Below are 15,037 nucleotides of genomic sequence, written 5' to 3'. Positions count from 1 at the left end.
GGCTCCCCAGCTGGGCCGGGAGGCCTGGGAGGGACTGTGAGCAGAGGAAGGTGGAGTGGCCAGGCTCTGTGCCAAGCCCCACCTCCCAGACCTGCCTGTGAGCTTCTTCCCACCAGCACCTCTGCATCCATCAGCTATCACTGCTTAACAAGCATCCCAGGCTCCCTGGCTTCAGACGACTGCACTTGACTATTTCTCACGATTCTGGTGCTGAGCAGACTCAACTACAGATATCACTGCGGTCTCTCGTGGGGTCGCAGTCAGGTGACTGCTGTGCTGGGATGCACACGATGCCTGTGCCACCCGCCAGAGCCCCACGGGGGCACAGACCAGGGCCTCTCTGTGTGTCTCTGTCTCACACACGCACACGCGCACACACACTTCTGGTTTTCTCCCCAGAACTCCCAGTGGCCCGTGTGCCCCAGGGCCCTGCGGGCAGCAACCTGAAGCATTGGTGGGACGGATGGTGAAGGGCACTGGCCGCCCTCCTGGGCCTCAGCGCCCCGCCTGGCCTGGGGACGCGTGGGGACGCTGCTGGTGAACCTCCGGCCAGGAGGCGGTTGGCTCTGGAACCATCAGTCCAGGGCAATCTCCCTTTTTATCTGAAAGGGAGGGTGTCCTCTTGGCTTAGGAACAAGTTGCCTTTCGTAAGTGGTTTAGAATTGTTGGCTAAAATTACACCCTGCTCAGCAGACATTTTTGGACTTGGGAGTCTACCACGCGGGCTGTGCCGTAGGTATTCCACTTTATTAGAAGAAAACGCCTGTCCTGATCGTGCACAGGTTATACGAGGCTTCGTCTGTGTGCCGCCAGCTCTCGGGGACATGTGGGAAGGGCCTCTGTGTGTCCAGGCTGGGCCCTGAGACAGCATCGGGAGGTCCAGCTCCATCCCTGACCCCAGGCCCCTCAAGGGCATGGACAGCAAGCGGCCCAGGGCCCTGGGCAGGGCTTCCAGCTCCCATCCTCCTTGGTTGGGCCAGGGCGGCCGCAGGCCCTGGATGCATGGAGGCTGTGTATGGGGAGGCCTGGCTCCCAGGAGGGTGATGGCCGGGGGCGCCCAGGGGAGGAGAACAGGCGGGAACAGGAGCTGTGGACGCCGGGCACAGGCGGCAGGGCGCTGCTGTGCAGGGTGGCCCTACATGACCGGCCCCCAGGGCAGGTCAGCCCCCTAGACAGGGGGCCTGCCCGAGGCACACGGCCAGCTGGTGGGGCAGGTGTGGAGGCCGCCTGGCTCAGGACGCGTGCTCCTGCCCCTGGGTGGCCAGATACCGAGCACTTCTAGAGGAGCAAGGATGGGGTGGGGGGGTTAAAGCCACGTGAAAGGCCCCAGCCCGGAAGTGGGGACGGATGAGATCCCCAACAGGCCAAAGGTCGGTGTCAGCCTCAGGGGGAAAGGGGGCAGGAGGGAGCTTCGGGAGGCCGACAGCATAGGGCAGGGCCGCCCAGACGGCGGTGCGTGTCATGCACTGCACAATCCCTGGCACGGCTGCGTCGACGCGCCCCCGAGCGGGGCGACCCCACGTGTGACCAGGCTTCGGGACTCGGGACAGCAGGGAGCCGCAGCTGCGAGGGGACCTGGGGTGGAAGCCAGGGCTCCAGTGGCCTCGTCTTCACATGAAGACGCTGGACTCTGCTTCTCTTGAGGCCACGTGAGTCCCCACCACGTGGACGCTTCTGTAGACATGACTGCAAACTCTGGGGGCGATGAAATCTACCCCACGGCAGGGAGAGTGAAGCGCAGCAGGCAGAACCCTGGAGGGGCCAGCCCCGAACAGGAGCGCAGCACGGGGGAGCACCTGCTGTACCCTCGGGGCGGCCTGGAGCTGGGGCCGCAAGGCAGCCAACGCTACGAAAGGGCAGGCCCCAGCATCCAGGGCAACCACAGCCTCTGAGCAGCGCGGGAGGAACCCGAACGGGGGCCTTCAACCTCTGCCCCAACCCCCGCCAGCCCTGCAGAAGCAAGCCCAGGGCTCCAAGAATAAGCACCTAAACGAGGGCGGAGCCCCCACCCCCGAGAATGAACCCGAACTGGGGCGGAGCGCCCTCCCCGAGGATGAACCTGAACTGGGGCGGAGGCCACGCCCCCGAGGATGAACCTGATCTGGGGCGGAGACCCTCCCCGAGGAGGATCCTGAACTGAGGTGGAGCCCCCACCCCCGAGGATGATCCTGAGCTGGGATGGAGGCCACGCCCCCGAGGATGAGCCTGAACTGGGGCGGAGGCCACGCCTCCAAGGATGACCCTGAACTGCGGTGGAGCCCCCACCCCGAGGATGAACCTGAGCTGGGGTGGAGCCCCCACCCCGAGGATGAACCTGAGCTGGGGCGGAGGCCACGCCCCCGAGGATGAACCTGAGCTGGGATGGAGCCCCCCACCCGGAGGATGAACCTGAGCTGGGGCGGAGGCCACGCCCCCGAGGATGAACCTGAGCTGGGATGGAGCCCCCCACCCGGAGGATGAACCTGAGCTGGGGCGGAGGCCACGCCCCCCGAGGATGAGCCTGAACTGGGTGGAGCCGTCACTGGAGGACAGTTTGCAGTCTGAGGTCGGCCCTGAGCTGCTACGGAAACAGTGGCACGGGAATATGCCCTCTGGAGTCTCGTCTGGACCAGCAGGTCCCTCACCAAGAGGAAGCCGCAGGGCTCACACTGCACGACCTCCGGGGCGGGGTCATCAGAGACCGGGGTCTTCCACCGCCTCACGTGCTCACACGCAGACCCGGCCGCCGTGTGCAGGCCGCGGGAGCCCGTGTGCGCGTGACCTGCCAATCGCCCCGCTGGGCCCAGGCCCGCAGCCATCACTGCCGGCCAGACGTGTGGGGAAGGCATCTCAGGATCCTCCTGCCTAAGCGCCAGACACCACGAGAGAGGCAAGGCTTCCCCGCCTGCCTGGGGTAAACAGCTCACCCAGACTCTGTAGGAACAATAGCTCACTATTATTATTGTGGTTTTCTAAGTTGTATAGTTGATTTAGGGCTTCCCTGGTGACTGAGAGGTAAAGAATCTGCCTGTAATGCTGGAGACATGGGTGGGATCCCTGGGTCAGGAAGATCCCCTGGAGGAGGGCATGGCAACCCACTCCAGTATTCCTGCCTGGAGAATCCCAGGACAGAGGAGCCTGGGGGGCTACAGTCCATGGGGTCGCAAAGCATCGGACACGACTGAGCAACTGAGCAGTGAGCATACGCAGGCACACCCACACACACACCATGGTGCCTGTGCACACACACATCACACGCACACGAGGACACAGGGCCCAGAGGGACGGCCTGACTCCTGAGTTAAAATACGGGCGGCATCTGGGCAGAGAGGGAGAAAGGTTTCAGAAACACATCAGAACCCATACGAGGGGACTGCGTGTGACGACTTCCCACTTGTCCTGGGGCCCCTTTCCCAGAGCAGAAGCTCCCCGGGGGGAGGGCTGGCCTGTCGATGATGCGGCCACAGAGAAGAGTCAGCTGCCGACCCTGCAGTGAGAGCAGCCACATGGGTGGGCTGGCGGGGGAGACCCAACCCTGCGGCTTAACCGTCCACGGTCCCCTGATGGCCCCAGGGCCGGCCGTGCTCGGGAGAGGCCAGGCCGTCCACCAGACTCCAGGGGGGCCACCCTAGTCCTCGCACATGGGGCCCGCCACGCAGCGGGACCTGCACTTCTCCCGGGACCCGCCAGGTTGGGGCTCAGACAGGCGGGCGGACACTTGCCCCGTCACGGAGGCGGCCAAGCACAGCCCCCCAGCCGGGCCCAGACGCGCCCGCGCCAGAGCCTGAGCCGGCCGCCCTTGGGTGCCCTGATGCCGGAGGGGCCTGGGCACTGAGGAGGGCAGAGACCCGGTGGCTCGCCGGCCACCCCAGCACGTCTGCACCAGCTGCGCTCACGGCTGGCCCCACACACGTGTGCTGGCGCGGCAGAATTGGCCTTACCCAGCTCACCCATCTCCCAGGCCTTGCGGACACAGCCGAAGACGAGGCTGCACAGACCCACCTGGGCAGGCCGCGGCCCTGGCCCTGCTCAGGGCACTGGGCCCGGGGCCCTACCTTCGGGGAAGTTCACCCCTGCTCCTGTCCTCATGGCCGGGTCTGCTCTTGTGCAGAATCAAACTTCCGAGGGCCTGAGTCTTCTGCTGTCCCGGGACACAGAAGTCTGACTGGCAGCCTGACCACAACTGCTCCTCTGCTGAAAAGAAAACTAGGAACCCCAGCACCATGAACTGCGCCTCCGTTTCGAGGTGCACCAAGGCCGGATGGACTCCGTCCTGCAGAGCCTCACCGCTGCGAGGGCGCCCGTGGACTCTTGGGGTCCCTTCCAGCGGAGGGGGTTGTTTGCGTTCCTGCTACAGTTTTGCTTGGGTGTTGGTCAGGGCAGGGCCGGGGGCCGAGCCGGGGTGGGTGCGGCTGCAAGGATGGCCTGTGCATTCCCTGGCTCTGACTCCCACAGAGGGGATGGGGTTCAGAGGTTGCTGCTCTGTCCCGTCTCACTGCTCTGTCCCCGTCTCACCGGTCTGTCCCCATCTCAGTGATCTGTCCCGTCTCAGTGATCTGTCCCATCTCAGTGGTCTGTCCCCATCTCACAGGATGTCTCAGGGTCACATGGGCACTGACCACTCACACATCAAAGTTGTGAGTCGATACCTGATGAGGGCTACCCCCTTCTCCACTCCAGCCACCCCCCACCCCCTGCTGGACACCCCTGTATTTCTGCAAGAGTGTAAAGAGAGCCTTGGTGGGATTAATCGTGAGCGGGGACCGTTCTGAGCTGCAAAGGTGCTTTCCAAGCAGGAGCCTGGAAGCTGGGTCTCTGGAGAGGCAGGAACCCGGTGGCTCGCTCAGGCTGGACTGAGAGGTACAGACAGTGGGGGGAGCTCTCCCAGCTGGAGGACTCCCTCCCCAGCCCCGCCCCCGCCCTCTGGGAGCCTCCAGCCAGCACTCATTAGCCCTCGCATCTCTCACCCAGCTTCTGGGTGTGATCAAGAATTAGGTTTAGCAAATTAGGTGAGGAGAGGGCGCTTGGAAATGACACCTCGGTGATTGATGCTGCTAATAAGCCTTCAGCCAGGAGTTCCCGCCCCACGCCCGCCCCCGCCCCCACCCCCCAGGGCTCACCCCCCGGGGCTCCCTCCCCAGCGCCAGGAGGGGGCACCCAGCCCAGCCTGTGTCCTGAGCGCGCCCTGCGTCTCCCGGGGTGGTGTGGGCCTGCCTTCCCAGACCGGGTCCTTCTCCTTCCATCCTCCTCTCCTCCCACGGCCCCTCAGATACTCACACCTCCCTAACCCGAAGGAAAGGGCGCACTGGCCCCTCACGCGTCGCCCTCGAGCTCGGCCCGTCTGCCTCTGTCTGGGAGTCTTGCTCCATTTTCCTCCCCTCTGGGAGCCACAGGAGGTGCACCTACCAGCCACACTCCACTGACCACAGCCCACTGAGGACACTCCAGCAGCCCCACTGCCGGTGACTGTCCGTGTTCCGCCCGGTAAGACCGTCTGTAGAAGCAAGCCCGCCCTCAGGCGGGTTCCTCTTAAGACACATCTCATTCTAGCAGAGAAAAGCGTCCAAGCAACTAAAGGGTCTTTTCTTTTCAACTCACGGTAGGCGAGAACCTTCTCGGAGCAGCGCGTTGTCCTGGGTACAGTGGAATGCACAGCGCCTGCCCTTCAGCAGGTGACAGCAGAGGCCAGAGGTGTCCTAAAAACTAAGGCAGGGGGTTGGCAGGAGATTACCAGAGGCGCAGGAGTCCAGCCGCAGGGGTGTTCCCTGGGCAGAGAGACCTGTGCTGCTGTTCCAACAGCGGGGATCCCAGGAACATGGGCAGACCCGCAGGGCAGGGCAGGGCGCCAGCTCCACAGGCGACAGGCTCGGATGGGAGCTTGAACCCTCACGCGGGGTTCACATCAGGCCACAGCTTAGAAACTCTCCTGGAGGTATCAGGAGCTGTTAAGGGGTCTAACCAGAGACCACCGACACAGCAAACAGGCCTCACTGGGCTGAGCCATCCTGCAAAAAAGAGGCAACATGGGTGTCCACAGCAGAAAGGCTGGTGTGTCCCTCCCGAGAGCCAGAGCCCCCCACCCAGGCAGGGCGATCCCCCCCTCGCTGTCTTCCTTCTGACCCACTGATGTCCCAAGGCTGTTGCACATCCCACCTCGTCTGGGAACCCTTGATGGCTACTGAGTCAGCCCCTCTGCCGCAGTATTGTCCTGGCCAGCACGGATTAAATTACTTCACCGACAAATGCTGCTCCCAGACGCACAGCAGAGTGTTCGTTCACCCCGGCTCCCGGAAGGGTGGCCCCGTCTTGGGAAAGCTCCTGGGAGTCGGGTAGGGAGACCCACCTTCCTCTTTCTCGTGAGGAGTCTTGTCGAGCACGGTCCTTTGACAGCAGAGGGGCTGGTGGGAGGTGGACGGATCCCACTCTGGGAAAGACACCTAACACCTGCTGATCGCATCACCAGGACGAATAAAACACTGCAGGAGCCCGTGAGGCTGAACGGGGGTACCTGCGGGCGGGGTGCTGGGACGCAGATGGAGGTTCTGAGAATGGCGGCAGGCATCCCCCGCGGCCCCGTTTCCAAACTGACCGTGTTTCCCAGGAAGGAGTCCTCGTGAGCTGCCGACCCTGCACACACGAGGTCTAAGTCTGTCCACACCCCACCTGCAGCTACACATGGCTTCTCCCCCGGAAACCACACCCCGGATCTGCGTGGCAAAACTGAGCACCTCCCCCAAGCCTCCACCCCATGTGCCTCCAAAGCACCCCCAAGCCCAGGGAAGGTCTTCCTGGAGTTTCTTCTCTGTCCCTCCTCCCCCATTCCTCCAGACCCTTCCCTCCATCTGCACCGTCCCCGGGGGCCACGCTCTCACTGCTTTTCCCATGTCTGCAAGACCCCTGCCCACCCCCACCCCGCCACTGTCTCCCTCTGGGCTGGCTCCTAACCCACTCCCACCTCCAGGGCTCCATCCTTCTGACGGCAAATCTGATGGCGTCACTCCAGACGTCAGCAGCTCTCCGTCCCGGGCTAAGATGCTTCCAAGACCTTTCACAACCTCCCCCTCGGCCCCAGTGCACACTGGGCTCTGGTCACGCTGCACTCCTGCAGCCCAGGGTCCCACCTTCTTCCAGGGCCGTACCCATGACAGCAGCAGCCTCTCTGGTCCCTCCAGGAAACCCTTGCTGGTCCTTAAAGATGGGCCAGGTTTGGGGACATCACAGCCGAGGGGCTGTGACAACCCCCCAGCAGACCACTCGTGCCTCCCTCACCGCAGCGCTGTCCCGGGGTCTCCTTACGCTGCCCACCCCACAAGCCCTCCTGGAAGGGCTCTTTGTTCTTCCTGGCACCCTCAGAGCCTTGCACAGGTCAGGCAGCCAGTGGACGTCTGCTGGACACGGAAACCACGAGCTCCTTCCCTCCCCCAGTGCCGACATCCATCATCTTCGCAGGTATTATTTCTGTCCCGCCTTGTTCCAAAGGGATTGAAGGATGCTTTGATCAAAACTTCACAAAGACTGGTTTACTGGGATCGTAATGATAAATCTATTCATTTGACCAAGAAATAACGTGTTCAGCTCAAAGTGCAGCAATGATTGAGTCCCAGGTCCAAGTCCACCCTGGACGTTCTCGGAAACCAGACTTTCCTCTTGATTCTGGAGGTTTGGTTACAAACAAAATCCACCCGTGGTTTTACATGATCCTGGGGGAAGGCAGTGAGAAGTCACTCATCCACTCTTTGAAAAAGAGCTGCAGAGGACGTTGTTCTGGGCACCCCTACCTCGAATATGAGCACGTTTTCCGAGGAGCTAGTCCACCCAGGTGGCTGGCTTCCACAGAGGGGTCAGGAACGCCAGTTGGGCAGGAGGGATGCAGGGTCCTGGGAACCATCCCCAGCTGGCATCCAGGCTCAGATTCACCCCAGTAAAGGGGAGAGCTAGACGGGGGCCCTCAGAGCCCTTTCCGTGTCAGGAACTCTGAGGTTCTGATTCTCTGCTCCACCGGAGGGGGGCTGTCTGAAAGAAAACCCACTAAGGGTGAGGGGCACGGCCTCTGCAAAGAGATCCCCGTGTGGGGGGCTCCAGGGCGGGGGCCTGAGGGAGGCCGCTAGCAAACTTCTCTCCGTCCACTCATTCAGCGCAGATCGGAACACTCACCTGCAAGGTGCCGTCTGCACCAAGGGTGGGCAGCCCTGAGCAAGGCGAGCAAAGTCCCGTCCCGCCACGTCACTCCCAGGGTGGGCGGTGGACACCCACGGCGCGGCTCCGGCGACGCCAAGGGGGCACGCAGCCCGCGGGCAGGTCGGAGCCACGGAGGGCGAGGAAGGCTGCTGCCCAGCCCGCCTGGGAACGGCCAGCCGTGCAGACCGAGGACGAGCGCGTGCGCGCACCGGCGGTGCGACGGGGACGGCGCCTGAGGGCGCGGCGCGGGACCGGGAGCCGGGAGCACGCTGCCCGAAGAGCTGCCGGCGGGCGGGAGGCGCGCTAGCCCGAGGCCCCGCCCAGAGCAGCCCGGAGGCCGCTCTTCTCAGAGGCGGAGGGCCTCCCGGGCTCTTTGTCCCACTGCCGAAGGCTCGGCCCATGTTCCCCATTTCTCTGCTTTGTGCAGGACCGGCCCTGGAGAAGAAATCAGGGAACAGTGGCGCTGGGTGGCCGCATCCTCCCACTGCGGCCGGTGAGCAAAGCACAGGGGGCAGCGGATGGGACGCCAAGGTCAGGCTGGGACCAGTAGGCCAGGCCTGCCCGCCCCCATCCGAGGTCAGGGGCGACCAGCCGGGCCTGCCCGCCCCCATCCGAGTTCGAGGGGACCAGCCGGCTTTGTCCCCACTCCCGCAGCTCCTTCTCCTCTGCCATCAGGACCCCTGAGGCTCTGAGCCCGAGTGTCTATGCAGCCACTCCGTCTCCTCTGAACCGTGATGAGGTGGCATCTGGAAGGGAACCCACGTGGGACCAGCCCTGACGGGACAGAAACGGGATCTGTGGACATGAGCCCCATGGGGGACAGCACCCACCCCCGCGGGCCCGGGGCCAACCCAAGAGCAGAGGCGAGGAGGGGCCCACGGGCCAGTGAGATGCCAGCTGAGTGGTGTCTAACACACCTCAAGGGCACATCCCGGTGCATCTCCTGCCCCTGGTCCCAGGACTGGAGATTCAGCAATAGCGATACCAGCAAATGTCGTGTCGACCGTTAGCAAAATCCTAAAGCACTTTGTACCTCAGCTACCTGATGCAAAGAGCCGACTCATTAGAAAATACTCTGATGCTGGGAAGGATTGAAGGCAGGAGGAGAAGGGGACGACAGAGGATGAGATGGGTGGATGGCATCACTGACTCGATGGCCGTGAGTCTGAGCAAGCTCTGGGAGTTGGTGATGGACAAGGAGGCCTGATGTGCTGCAGTCCATGGGGTCGCAAAGAGTCGGACACGACTGAGCGACTGAACTGAAACCCTGAACAAACCCCCGCAGACTGAATCCAGCAACGTGCAAGAGTTATACATGAGGACCAGGTGGGATTTATCCCAGGAACACAAGTCATTTAAATCTGAAGATCAATAAAGGGATATATCAAATTGATCGAATAAAAAAAAAAAAGCACATAACCGTTTCAACACACACAGAAAGAAGCCTTTGACAAACCCATGATCTTTTCATGATAACAACACTCAGCAAGCTAGGAAAAGAAGGGAAATTTCTCAACCTGACAAAGGGCATCTGAAGGAAAACCCACAGCCAATGTCACACTTCACCGTGAAAGTCTGATGACTTATTTCCCTGTAGGATCGTGAGGACAGATGTCCAGTCTCACCCGGACATTCGTAAACCTGCTGGGGGCTCTCCCCTGGGCAGCAAGGCAGGAACAGGAAATAACAGACATCCCAGTGGGAAGGGAATAAGCAGAACTGTCCTCGGTTACAGGTGACGTGATGCAGAGTGTGCCAAACCCTAAGGGAGCCACTGAAAAACTGTCACAGCTGATAAACCAGTTCAGCAAAATAGTATGATCAGGTCAGTATATAAAAGCAATTATATTTCTATCCTCTTGCAATGAACAAACTAAAACATGAAATTATGGAACCAGTTACATTCAAGATAATATCAAAAAGAATGAATGGCTTAGGAATAAACTTAACAAGTGAAATGTAAAATGTACACTCTGAAAACTGCAAAGTGTTGTTGTGAGAAATGAATTTCTGAAAGAATGGAAGGACATCCCATGTTCATGGAAGACGGAGCATTCCCCAGGCTGAGGGCAGATTCACCTTGGTTCATATCAGAATACCAGCCCTCTTCCTCGGAGAAGCTGGGAAACTGCTGTAAGAAGGGTCGTATTGGGGCGTGCTGAACCCCACACAGCTCTGGAGCCCAGAAGTCTGCTGCCGGTTGGGGGGGCTGGGCTCCCTCTGTGGCCCCCAGAGGGGAGGTTCTCACCCGTTCAGCCCACGTGGTTATGGCACCGCGGGTCTCCCAGGCTCACAAAGCATCAGCCTGGCCCCTGTCTCCGTCGTCCAGGCCTTCCCTGCGTGACTGCACCTCCCCCTCCACTGTGAATGCCTGTGCTGGGCCGGCCGCCTCCTCCAGGGCGCCCTCCTCTCAATGATAACTGCAAAGACCCAACTCCAGGTACGGGGTCAGGACTTAATATATCCTAGTGGGGGGAGGCACAGCATCCTACCCTCAGCTGGCCACAGGGACTTGCCTTCAGCGCATGCTTTATTGACCTCTCCTCCTTGGGCCCAGGGGACTCCAGAGGGAAGCACCCGTCCATCCACCGGCCTGTGGTCCTGCTGTGTCCTGGCTCATTCGCTTTGCCTGCATGGATTTCTTTGTGTTTGACTTTGTGAGTTTTTCTCTTTTTGTTAAACAGTGTTCACTGTACAAGCATCGAGCCTCACACACAGTCTTGAAGGATCTACTCCCTGCTTTCTGTCATCAGAACTTGGGCCTGGAATGCACCCTAGGAAAGGCATTTCAAGAGTTAAGCACCATCCTAAGATCCAACCAGTCCATCCTAAAGGAAATCAACCCTGAATATTCATTGAAAGGACTGATGCTGAAGCTGAAGCCCCAACACTTTGGCCACCTGATGTGAAGAGCATCAGGAAAAAAGAGCATCACTGGAAAAGACCCTGATGCTGGGAAAGACTGAGAGCAGGAGAAGGGGACGACAGAGGATGAGATGGTTGGATGGCATCACCAACTCAATGGGCATGAATTTGAGCAAGCTCCAGGAGATGGTGAAGGAAGGACAGGGAGGCCTGGCGTGCTGCAGTCCATGGGGTCGTAGAGTCGGACACGACTGGGCGACTGGTCAGCAACAAATGTGGAGGGAAGACGCCGTTCCTCCCGCAGCGGCCGGAGCCGCATGACATCAGGTCTCCGGTGTTTGGACAGGAGCAGGTCAGAGCAAAAGGAGGCGGCCCCGCCCCGCCCCGCGCCGCTCCTCCAACGCTCCGGGAGGGGCTTCAGGCGGCGGCGCCCCCCAAGCCCCCACCTTGTTTTGCTGCCTTCGTTGCTCCACGTGTGCTGTCCTGGAGGGGGGCGGGGCGTGCCGCCGGACTCATCTTCACCTTTGGCCCCCAGCACACACTGGGAACGTTTTTAGAGGCTCCTCCGTCAGGGTATCTGTAGACTGAAAGCTCACAAGCGTGGAGTGATGATAACAGAGCGCCTGGCCTGTAACCACGGAGACGCTCTGATTGACAGCTCCCACCGGCTTCCCTCCCCCAGGAACCCTGCTTCTCCAGCCCCGGCCCTCTGGGTGGTCACCTTGCCCAGGCAGCTGCCGGCTCGAGGTTGCCCCCGGGAGACTCCAGGGTGGGCCTCCCTTCCATGGTGTCCCAAGGCGCCCAGAGAGCAGCTGGCCCCAGGAGACAGGAGGAGACGCCGCTGGGACCATGCACCCTGGAGCCCAGGCGGGAGAGTGCGGTTGGGAATATGGGGAAGAGGGACTCGTGACAAAGGGTAGGACGTCGGCCCAAACGCGAGGGGAAGACAGACCCCAGCTCAGTCCAGAGTCGCAAACAACAGGGGCTTTAACGGTGAAAGGGCTTTAAAGGTCATTATGCATTTATCAGTAAAAAAGCAATAGGAATTTCTAACAGCGACAGCTGGAAGGAGCAGAAGACACCCTCCTTCAATCACCATGGAAATCTCTGCTCATCACGCACAATCATATTTAGTTATTAATAGACGTCGGCGAGACTGACATTTTGCACATTTCATCCCAAGACGCGTCGGGGACACTTCTGGCATTTAGTTTATCATTTTCATCAGTGTCTTCCACGGATTGACCGGCCCGACCCCAGAATCTCACACTGTCACTCACCATAAGTGAATTTATCAACATGTACGGAATCGGAATACACATGAGAGTTTTAACTGTTTGCATACGAAATTACTTCATTCTCCACGCTTCAAAAAAATTCAATTTTGCATAATAAATGATGATAAGGGCCAGTTGACAATTATATAGGTGGGAAGAGTGGGAGGGAGTGATTGGAATTTCAATAGGCCTGTGAGTGTGTCTGGGGGTTGCCTAAGTAATCAGCGTGCGGGCTGATTCGCTCCATTGTTGGGGGTTAATACAAAGCCCTTCAGCTCCTATTAGAGGCGGCCCTACTTCAGCTGCAAATTGGCACATTCCTATTAGCATTTTCCTCCTGTGACACATCCTGCAACTGACTTAGATGCACAGTCAGGCGAATATTAAAATTAATTAGGCTATTATTTGAATTCAGAGAAACAGCAGCCTGCCTCAAAAAAATCTTACAGGGGGACACACACGCGCACACACACCACAGCCAGCCTCGCGCAAAACACAAAAGCCTGCCGTCACCTGCCGACAGACCCACCCAGAAGGCCCCGAGTGCCTCGGGTGTGGAACCATCTCTTCAAAGAAGAGGGAGCAGAGCTCGCTCTGGCTTCTCTGCCAGCGGCCGCTCTCCCACCGACGAGGCTGTGCGCGGACAGGAGTGTGATTTTACATCCGATCGCACCGGTTTCGGGCCAGGGCTGTGGTTCGCTTCATCAGGCAGCTGTGTCCCCCGTGTTCTAACCCCGTTATCGCATCCGCTGTCCTCCTGCCGCTCTGCACCCGCTCCGACCACGTCAGGCTGAGGCACGAACACGGCTGCCGGAGGCGCCCATCCTGACCGCAACGGCCGCCTTCTGGTCGCTCGGACCTCGGGGCACGCGCGACACCCACAGCTGTTGCACAGAGAGGGCTTTGGGGAACACTAACTTCACTTGTGATTAACAGGCGAATCCACACACCCGCGTCAGCCTAAGCTCTCCTTCCTTTTGAAGGTGTGTGCTCCGTGCTCAGTCGCTTCCGTTCTGGCTGACTCTCTTTGACCCCATGGACTGCAGCCCACCAGGCTCCTCTGTCCATGAAATTCCCCAGGCAAGAATACTGGAGTGGATTGCCATTTCCTCCTCCAGGGGATTCTTGACCGAGGATCGAACCCAGGCCTCCTGCACTGCAGGCGGATTTTTTGACACCTGAGCCACCAGGGAGGCCCAAGGTGTCTTGTCTGCAAAACTGAGTTGTACATTTTCACCTAAAAAATTCCTATTTTTTTTCCATGGTGTGTCTGCACATTGCAGCCCCTGAAACCGTGTGGGACTCTCTCAGCTGTGATGTTGCAGAGTGCTGGGGTCCACACCGTGCGTGACCTCGACCCCCACCCCCATCAGAGGGGCTGCGCACTCTGGGCTCCGTGTTTGGCGCCTGCCCTCCTGACTCCTCCCAGACCCAGTGTGGGGTGGTGGCCACAGTCAGTCTCCGAGGAGGGAAGTGGGAGATGAGAAGCCGAGGAGAGGAGGCCCCTGTGGTGGCCCCTGACGGTGACTCTGCCGCCCAGGCCCGCGGGGGACTCCGTCCCAAAGGCACCCACCTCGGACACCTGCAACCTTGGCTTAAAAGGGGGTAAAGTCGGGTCCACTCGCATCTCCTAGGATGTGGGCCGAGCATCCATCACCAGACTCGCCTGATCTGAAAATCTGCCCAGAGAAGGGGGCAGGGGGACACGCCAGCCTTCCGGACTTGGCTCTAGATTCATGAAAAAGAAAATACTGCCATTTAAACCCTAAAGAACGGGACAGAATTTAGTGGAAACATGGATACCTTCTTAACAGCTGACCGCTAAGTCCAAGAGCGTGAGACACGGTGGGGTGGTGCACACGTGAGGGCTCGGGTCTGGTCCGGCCGAGGAAGGGGTCACGGCCCCGACACCTCAAATCCAGGCTGACGTGGTCCTGCAGCAGCAGCCGCCCCGCCCGCATGCATACCAGCCTGCGGAAGGGCAGGCCTGCCTCCACTGCTGGCGGCAGAGGGTCCAGGTGAGTCCAGGTTCCAGCTCCGGGTGGGCCATCCAGAGACTCTGGACCCCACGGCCCCCTGTGACCCCCCACAACCCACGTAACCCCTCCCCGTGACCCCCTCCCTGGGACTCCACCGTGACCCCATGTGAGCCCTTCCCCTCGACCCCCTCACGTGGCCCCTCCCCACCCCCTCCTCAGGCATAAGCCCGGATCTGCCGCTGTGTCTCCAGGGTGGCAGCCACTGTTCCTCTCCCGTCAAGGCTCAGCTGTACTGTGCTGTGCTTAGTCGCTCAGCCGTGTCCAACTGGTTGTGACCCCATGGACTGTATCTGGCCAGGCTCCTCTGTCCATGGGATTCTCCAGGCCAGGATACTGGACCTGGTTGCCAGCCCCTCCTCCAGGGGGTTTTCCTGACCCAGGGATCAAACCCAGCCCTCCCACATTGCAGGTGGATTCTTTACCAGCTGAGCCACCAGGGAAGCCCTAGAACACTGGAGTGGGTAACCTATCCCTTCTCCAGGGGATCTTCCTGACCCAGGAGTCGAACAGGGGTCTCCCGCATTGCAGGTGGATTCTTTACCAGCGGAGCCACAAGGGAAGCCCCCATGTTTGTCACACACCGAACACCACGGCAGCCATGGAGTCTCCCCATGCCCGTGGCGCTGCCCCCGGCTTTGTGCCCGTGTGTCCCAGGGTGCTGCACCCCTAGGTCCCAAACCTCACGTCCCTCAACGTAAC

The 15,037-nt window shown here is 60.4% G+C and overlaps 1 protein-coding gene across 4 annotated transcripts; it reads right to left on the bottom strand.

Annotated features, from left to right (window-relative positions):
• Positions 1–696: 696 nt before the first annotated feature.
• LOC139182821 (uncharacterized) lies at positions 697–14,358 on the bottom strand. Of its 4 annotated transcripts, none has more exons than XM_070788510.1 (8): positions 8,134–14,358; positions 6,935–7,992; positions 6,323–6,606; positions 5,578–5,984; positions 4,035–5,473; positions 3,346–3,466; positions 2,389–2,913; positions 697–2,278 (listed from the first exon to the last, which is right to left on the bottom strand). In XM_070788510.1, exons 5-8 carry the CDS (start codon positions 4,066–4,068, stop codon positions 1,987–1,989), a joined length of 972 nt encoding a protein of 323 aa, XP_070644611.1. In that variant the 5' UTR covers positions 4,069–5,473; positions 5,578–5,984; positions 6,323–6,606; positions 6,935–7,992; positions 8,134–14,358; the 3' UTR covers positions 697–1,986. The 4 variants fall into 4 exon arrangements, with proteins under 4 accessions (XP_070644611.1, XP_070644610.1, XP_070644608.1 ...); XM_070788509.1 differs by having other exon boundaries at positions 697–2,913; positions 5,578–5,682; positions 5,759–5,984; XM_070788507.1 differs by having other exon boundaries at positions 697–2,913.
• Between the last annotated feature and the right edge of the window lie 679 nt (positions 14,359–15,037).

This window comes from Bos indicus, chromosome 4 (genome assembly GCF_029378745.1).
Source record: "Bos indicus isolate NIAB-ARS_2022 breed Sahiwal x Tharparkar chromosome 4, NIAB-ARS_B.indTharparkar_mat_pri_1.0, whole genome shotgun sequence".
Lineage (NCBI taxonomy): Eukaryota > Metazoa > Chordata > Mammalia > Artiodactyla > Bovidae > Bos > Bos indicus.
The sequence above is the reverse complement of the archived record's forward strand: the minus strand, read 5'-3'. Positions and strand labels throughout refer to the sequence as shown.

Bases quoted from the DNA above. Each gene is read 5' to 3' on its own strand.
- LOC139182821 (XM_070788507.1), bottom strand. From the start codon at position 4,068: ATGAGGACAGGAGCAGGGGTGAACTTCCCCGAAG. The intron at 3,467-4,034 runs GTAGGGCCCCGG...CTCTCACTGCAG, and splicing joins AGGGGTGAACTTCCCCGAAG to GGTCGGCAGCTGACTCTTCT. The intron at 2,914-3,345 runs GTATGGGTTCTG...TTGTTCCTACAG, and splicing joins TCGTCACACGCAGTCCCCTC to AGTCTGGGTGAGCTGTTTAC.